This window comes from Equus quagga, chromosome 12 (genome assembly GCF_021613505.1).
Source record: "Equus quagga isolate Etosha38 chromosome 12, UCLA_HA_Equagga_1.0, whole genome shotgun sequence".
In the NCBI taxonomy this organism is placed as follows: domain Eukaryota; kingdom Metazoa; phylum Chordata; class Mammalia; order Perissodactyla; family Equidae; genus Equus; species Equus quagga.
Window position 1 is genome coordinate 96,535,500 of NC_060278.1, and position 7,697 is coordinate 96,543,196.

The window sequence follows — 7,697 nt, forward strand, 5'->3', positions numbered from 1 at the left end:
GGACCCCAAATCCAACCACTTAATTCCCAGACTCGATTGGCTCCCTGGGGGCCCTGCCCTTTCCTCCTCCTTCCCTGGACCCTGGGCATTACTAGGAGACCCCAGGATCTTAGAATGGGAATGCAGGAGTTCTGGGCCTAGCCCTTGCCTCCCGCTGCCCTGCTGTGAGGCCCCAGGAGGGAGGAGGGGAAGGAGGAGTGGACAAGGGTCCGGCTGCAGCCGGTTGAGCTGTGCCTTGCCGGGCCTGGAAGCCGCTTATGTTCCTGGTTCCCACCCGGGCCAAGAGTAACACCTGATCCCGGGGGATTGTGAAATGGCTTGAGGTGGCAGCCCCCCCGCGGTGCCCTCGGAGCCCTCTATCCCCGCTGGCTCGGCCCCGCCCCTACCCCACGCCCCCCCGCGCGCCATTAAATCCCCTCATCCTGGCGGCTGCTCACACCTGCACCCCACCCCGGCTCAGCACCATGCCTGCCTGCCGCCTCGGTCCTCTCGCCGCCCTCCTCCTTGGCCTGCTGCTGTTTGACCTCCCCGCGGTCACAGGTGAGTGGGGCGGGGAGAGGCCTGGCGCCCAGGGGGGCAGAGCCAGGAGCGCCAGGACAGGGCCGGGCAGAGGCGCAAGCAGCCTCTCTGGGGCCTGGAGAAGTGGGGATTCCTGGGGCGGAAGTGGGGAGACCCATGAAGACTAAAATTTGGGGATCCCTGGTGCCTAAAGGTGGTGGCCGTGGAGCTTAACGTGTGGGGTCCAATGTGCTGGAGGTGGGGAGACCACTGAAGGCTGAAATTTGGGCGAGAGGCTCTGTGCTAGAGCCGGAGGCTCAGTGGCCGGAGGGGGGACCCTCTGCCTAGACATCGGAACCTCCTAGATGCTCAGCTGAGCGGGGGTTCCCTAAGGATTGAGGGCTCTGAGGCCAAGGGTTAGGTAACTCCTGTACTCCCAAGTGTCGGGGACCCCTGGCCTGGAGGTGGGGCCCTCTGAAGGCTTTAAGGGAAACGCCTAAGGCCAAAGTCTGAGAATTCCTCAGAGCTTGAGATTTGGGACCCTCGGAGCGGGAGGTGGGCATCCTCTGGGACTGGGGCTCCCGTCTTCCACTGACCGTCCCCCTGACTCCCCTCCCAGGCACAGGAGCAGAGAAAAAGGGCGTGTGCCCCAAGCTAGAGGCGGACTCGACCTGTAAGAAGGAGTGCCTCTCGGATGGAGAATGCGCTGACAACCTCAAGTGCTGCCAGGCTGGCTGCTCCAGCGTCTGCCACCTGCCCAATGGTAACCCCAGGGCGAGCCGTGCGGGGCGGGCGGGGCGGCAGTGGGCTGGGAGGAGGCGGGAGCGCCAGGGTTCCGGGAAGAGGGGTGCTCCCCCACCCACGGACCCCGGGCACAATTGAGGCGGATGGAACCAGATCCGCCCTGGCTCTCCCTCGCATGGTCCGGGGGAGACAAAGGCGTAGCTGAAGCGCAGCGGGGAGAGGGCTGCCCCCTCACCCCCACCCCTAGCTGGATTCAATTCTCTGGTGCGTGACGGGCTTCCGGGCACACGACAGCTGGAGCGTTGTTCCGGGAGATTCAGGGGACCCAGTTCAGTTTCCTCCCCGGCTGGTGGTGGGTGGGTTGGGTCCCAAGGCCTGGGGGGCTCATCCCTTTCGGAGTCCCTCCCCTGGGGACTCCCCCAGCGCTGGGGGAAGGACTTGGGTGCCTGACCTGACAAGACTCCCCGGATTCCTAGGCGGAAGGAGATTTTATAGATTTAAGAGAGCGCCCTGCCCATCTTAAAGATGTGGAAGTGAGCGTGGGAGAGAGAAAGGTTCTTGCCTAAGGTCACACCGACATCCTGTGGCTGGGCAGGAGTCACAGCAGGGGGTTTAACTTTTGCCTGAGTGGTTTGGAGAAAGTCAGGACTCCTCCCGTAGCACCCCTGCCCGTTCCCCATCTTTAAAGCAATCTCTTCCACTTTAGGGACTGAGCGAGAGAGAATGTGTGAGAAAGCTTGGGTGCTCCATAAGAGGCACTTCCTAGAGCTCAAGTCCCTCCGGCAGGTTATGGGGACTCCCATCAGAGCAGGAGGTGGTCTTAGACAGCATGGAACCCAAGCTTCTCATTTTTCAGGGGGAAACACTGAGGACTAGAAGCTGGTACCAAGGTATCTGGGAGTACCAAGATATTGTGACTCCTGCTCTTTATCCAGAACACAGCACCTGTGATGTTCCATCTTGGTTAGTTTTCCAAAGATGCCAGCAGGGGCTGGGAAGTCTTGTAATTAGAGACCTCAGACACTTATGAGCAGGGAGGTGGCAGGTGGAGGGAGGACTGGCTCCTCAGGGGCAGCTTCTGGGTCTGGAGGCCTCTAATTCAGACCAGAGAGAGGAGGAGCAGAAGGAGAGGTGAAGATTGGGAGAGAAAGCAAGGGACAGACAGAAAGATGAGAGAGGTGGAGGGACAAGAGAAGGAGGCTCTGCTGGGAGGCAGAGGCTTCGCTGTTCCCTTGTCTCAGATGGACAGACTGAGGCAGGAAGAGGAGCAGGGCCAGATGGCCCCCTGATCTAGAATCTGACTTTGAACACCTGCTGGCTGTGACAGCTAGTTCTAGCTGTGTAGTTGCCAGCTGTAGCTGAGTCTTAGTTCTAACACCTGCTCGCTATTCCTCTCTGCTTTCTCGTCGGCAAAGTGGGAATGATAATCCCAAACTATAGAATTGATGTGAGAGCTAAATGAAATAACATGTAAAATGTCATGGTAGAGAGTATCTGCTCTCGACACAGTGGCTGTTGTGTCAGTAAACCACTCCTGATTCCCTTTTATCCTAAGGTAGCCCAGTGTCGAGAACTCTTGCCCTTTGCAAGGGAATGGATTTCTTTGTGCTAGGAAGTTAGCCACTCCTGTCCTCTGCAGCTAACCTCCCAGGCTGCGCCTGTGTTTGGTGTCTGGCTGGGCTTGCTCCTGAGGCTTCTGGGAATTGAGCCTGGCTCCCTTCTCGTCGACCCAGGAAGTAGAGCATGGGGTGTGTGTGTTTTTGTGTGTGTGTGTGTGTTAGTGGAAGAATGCTTGTCTGTGCATGGATGAGTGAGTGTGTTTGGGCGGCCGTGGTGCTGTGTGGTTGTAATGGGGGTGAGTGTATGGGAGTGAGTGAAGAGACTGAAGGTGTATAACCCCTCACATGCACTCTTCACTTTACAGTTTACGAAGTAGCATAGTGTGTGGTGCACAGACTCTGAAGCCAGGTTCCTGGATTTCAAATCCTGCCTCTACTCTGTGTGACCTTAGGCAAATTACTTGACCTCTTGGTGGCCTCAATTTCCTCATCTGTAACGTAAGGAAATATTAACAGTACCTCTCTCTCCCTCTTTGAGGATTATTGTGAGGATTATATGAGTTGATGTATGTCAAATGTTTAGAATAATGCCTGGCACATAGAAGGAGCTCAGGAAGTATTAATTGTTATAGTTACTCATTATCATCATCCTAGTTTGATTCCTCAGGGAGAAGTAATATTTGTATATTGCCTCCATCGCTTGCACAACAACCCCATCATGTGGGCAGCTCAGATCTCATGTGACACCTAAGGACACTGGGGCTCTGGGAGATTTCTGGCCCTAGGCACGGAAGTTAGGAAAAGGCAGAGCTGGGACTCGAACTGGGGTCCTAGGATTGCGAAACCACTGATGGAGAGAGCGCAAGGAGGAGGGGTTGCAGGCGATCTTTTTGGGCCCCCGAAGATGAGCTCAGGCAGGCAGCTCTGTGTGCTGTGGGTAAGTGTGCATCTCCCTGCTTCCACTCTGCTCACTTCTCCTTACTCCTTTTCTACTCAGAAAAGCAAGGCTCCTGTCCCCTTGTGGACTCTAACTTCCCCCAGCTCGGCCTCTGCCAGGACCAGTGCCAGGTGGACAGCCAGTGTCCCGACAAGATGAAATGCTGCCTAAATGGCTGCGGGAAGGTATCCTGTGTCACACCCCACTTCTAAGGTAAGTGGGAGGCAGTGGGGGGGAAGGAAGTGCATTGATGCCTGCATGTGATGACAGCTGCAGCAGGTTGAAAAGGAGGACCTAGGGGACCATACCGCTCATCACTTACCTGTCCATTTATTTACTTTCATCCACTCAACGAATATTTATTGAGTGTCTGTCACATACCATGCACTGCTCTAGGTGCTAGGGATGCTCCGTGAGTGAACAAATCAGATGGAAATGTCTCTCTGATGGTCTGATGCTAGCGGACAATAAACAAAATCAATAAGCAAGTAAAGGGAGGCAGGTGCCGTGGAGAAAAAGAAAATAGAAGTGGGATGAGGGGTACTGGGGTGGGGGTGGGGTGGGCAGGGAGCAGTGGTGTAATTTTCACATGGGACAATCAGTGAAGGCCCCACCAAGAAGGCGGCATTTGAGCGAAGCCTTGACAGCAATGACGGAGGCCGCCGTGAGGATGTCTGGGCAGAGGGCTACAGGCAGAGGGGTCGGCAGATGCAAAAGCAGCATATTCCCTGGTGCATACCAGGAAAAGCCAGAAGGCTGGAGCTGGGTGCACAGGGAGAGCGTATAAGAGGAGAGGGTTGGGGCCGGCCCGGTGGCGCAGCGGTTAAGTTCACACAGTCCACTTCGGCAGCCCGGAGTTCACTGGTTCGGATCCCGGCTGCAGACTTATGCCCTGCTTGTCAAGCCATGCTGTGGCAGGCATCCCACATATAAAGTAGAGGAAGATGGGCACAGTGTTAGCTCAGGGCCAGTGTTCCTAAACAAAAAAAAAGAAGAGAGGGTTGGAGAAGGTCAGAGAGGTAAGGGTGAGTGGAGCAGCTCGTGAGGGCCCTGACAGGCCATTGTAAGGACTGTGGTCTTGACAGGGAGATGTTGTGCCCTTGGAAACGGTCATACTCTGACTTCGATTGAAAGGAATCGCTCTGGCCGCTCTGTGGAGAACAGACTGTAGAGGCCGTCGGCAGAAGCAGGGGCCCAGCTAGGAGATTCCTGCAAGAGACCAGGTGGGAGATGACAGACAGGGAAGAGGAGTAGCTGGGTTTGGGACATACGTGAAGGTAGATGGGACAATATTTACTGATGAATCAGGCTGTGAGGGAACGAGAAGATTTACTCCTTTGTTTCCATAACATGCATTTAAATAAGTCAGCAGCTGGGGGAGAGCAGCTGTGTCCTGGGAGTGGGGACAGTGGCTGGAGAGGTTGGGGAGGAGGGAGCTCTTTGCATGGCCACGGGGAGGCAGAAGAGTTGATCTTTACTTTCGCCAAAAAGCTTGGCTTTTCAGGACAAACGTGGTAGAGATCAGCTAACTTCACTTCCTCAAGGTCGTGTTTGAAGTGTGACGAGCACTTACTCTGTGGCAGGCCAGCGCTACCCTCAGCCACCTCTAGTGACTCTGACACTGAGAGGAAAGGATTGTGGAGCCTCTCTTCCTCCACCTAAACTAACGATAAAACAATATGGCGCCCTAAAGTAAATGCAAGGAAGTAAAGGAAAACAACATCCAAAGCACATGCTTAGTTGGCCCGTTGGGGGATCGAGTGCCGTGCCACCAGCTCTGTGCCAGATGCTGGGAGAGAAGGTGACCACTGCCCTCCCTCACAGAGATTGCAGGCTGAGGCAGATGGATGGACAGACACTCCCAGTGCCTCTGGTCAGTGCTGCAGTGAAGGGAAGGGCTGAGTGTTGTGGGAACAGAGAGGAGGAAAACCTCACCCAGGCAGGGGTGGGGGGAGGAGGGAACAGGTGTGGTCAAGGAAGGCTTCCCAGAGGGTGCCCCTGAGCCAGTCCTAAAGGATGTGTGAAGGGTTGGTAGTCTGCTGAAGTACAGTGGGGAGGCTGTTTCAGGCAGAGGAACCAGAAGGAGGAAGAACCTGGAAGTGGCCTGTGGTTGAATCTCATTGTTGATCATGTGCACCTTTGACAAACTCTCGGCCAAGGGCCTGGCAGGTCACTGATGAAAGCCAGTATTGCACAAATGAGAAGACTGAGGCCAGAGAGAGTGGAGGACGTGCCCAAGGCCCTGTGGTTGCTATTTCAGGGTGTGCTCTTCAGTGCCTGAGAGGGAACCACGGTCTCCCTAGGCCCAGAGCTCTCCAGTCGTGCCAGCCATCTCTTGCCTGCCTGTGTGCTGACAGCGTGGACAGGCTTTGCAGTCAGGAAGACCCAGGTTCACATTTCAGCTCTGACACTTAACTAGCCTTTCACCTCCCTGAGCTGTAATTATTTTGCTTATAAAATGAGCTAAATAAGATCTCATCAATCAGCTAATCACAGCTTAACCTGAGAATGGAGCATGGTGGGACTTCCTGGTGGCGGAGGGATTCTTAGGGACATAAACGACGACAATGGCCCCTTAGGAGGCCACAGTGGTCAGTGGGGACCATGGCACTCCCGGGTGTGTCCTGGGGATGGTCTGACACAGAAGAGGTGAGTCTAGGACCTGCAGAGAAGTGCAGACAGAGCCCCAGGGGCCTCAAGAAGGTGAGGCGTTTATAAAGTAGAGGAAGATGGGCACGGTTGTTAGCTCAGGGCCAGGCTTCCTCAGCAAAAAGAGGAGGACTGGCAGTAGTTAGCTCTGGGCTAATCTTTCTCAAAAAAAAAAAAAAAAAATGCAAGTCACATATAAAAAAAAAAAAGAAGGTGAGGCTTTGCTGTGTGGGGGTGGGTGTGGTGGAGTCGGGGGAGCTTTGGTCCAGAATTTATGCTGCAGGTACTCTGGTCTAGTATTTTGGTTATTGCTGTTGATGCTATTGTTATGATTTTCTTCCTCCAGCTCCAACCACCGCAGCCTGAGGAATGTGGGCCTGGAAGTTTCCACCTGCCCTGTCTGGCTCTTGCCCAGCTGCCCTCCCCTCTTCCTGGCGTCTGCCCTCCCTCCTGAGCTGACCACAGCTTCTTCCTTTTCCAACCAATAAAGTGACCACTTCTAGCACTGGTGTAACCGTGGCCTCTGTTCTTATCCTTCTGTCCCTGCCTCCCCTGACTCTGGGGTGACGTGGGGTGGGGTGCGACCAGATCATCCAGGCATGAAGTCCAGGGAGGGACCAACTCTGAAACAAAGAGTATAAATTCAGGGCTCCTCTCGTGTGAGGTATCGCTTTGCCAGGTGAATCCTCCCACCAGCCCTGTGAGGTTGAGGTGGTTCTGCTCGGGTGATGGAAGAGAGAACTGAGGCTCGGAGAGATGGTGGAATGCTGCCTAGTCACTCCGATTCACTGCTGGGGGTTCTAACAGCAGCAGCACGTACTGTGTGGCAGACGCAGGGCTGGGAGATTTGTTTGTGAGATCTCCTGGATCCGCAGAACAATGCTCACAGTGGTTGGTGGCAGTCCGTGTTATAGACCGAGACTCCACCAGGTCACTTGCTGCTGCTTCTTGTTTTAAATCAAACCGTTACTTCATATACATAATATACTCACATGGATCAAAATTCAAAAGATAATGAAAGGATATACAATGAAAAGCATCTTTCACCCTTGACTCCCTCCCTCCACCCCCAGCCACCCAGCTGTTCCCTATGGAGACAACTGCTGTGGTTGCTTTTCTTGAATGTTCTTTCAGAGCTCTAACTCCAGCTCCCTCTCCCCTCCTCCTCTCTCTACTCCTTCTCTCAATACCCTGCTCTGTTCCTCTGTGTTCATCCTCTATCTCTGTCACTTCTTTCTATATCTATTATTCTCTCCCTCTCCCTCTTGTTACCTGTCTCCCACTCCATCCCTCTTGTCTAACTCCATCTG

General features: G+C 54.6%; 1 protein-coding gene across 1 annotated transcript; it reads left to right on the plus strand.

The window, feature by feature from the left end:
- Positions 1-384: 384 nt before the first annotated feature.
- On the plus strand, positions 385-6,889 carry WFDC2 (WAP four-disulfide core domain 2). The gene is made up of 4 exons (XM_046678186.1): positions 385-540; positions 1,118-1,261; positions 3,799-3,951; positions 6,734-6,889. Exons 1-3 carry the CDS (start codon positions 465-467, stop codon positions 3,948-3,950), a joined length of 372 nt encoding a protein of 123 aa, XP_046534142.1. The 5' UTR covers positions 385-464; the 3' UTR covers position 3,951; positions 6,734-6,889.
- Positions 6,890-7,697: the final 808 nt, after the last annotated feature.

Excerpts from the sequence above, each read along its gene's own strand:
- WFDC2 (XM_046678186.1), top strand. The coding sequence starts at position 465 with ATGCCTGCCTGCCGCCTCGGTCCTCTCGCCGCCCTCCTCCTTGGCCTG. Across the intron at positions 541-1,117 it reads TGACCTCCCCGCGGTCACAG|GCACAGGAGCAGAGAAAAAG; the intron begins GTGAGTGGGGCG and ends CTCCCCTCCCAG. Across the intron at positions 1,262-3,798 it reads CGTCTGCCACCTGCCCAATG|AAAAGCAAGGCTCCTGTCCC; the intron begins GTAACCCCAGGG and ends TTTTCTACTCAG.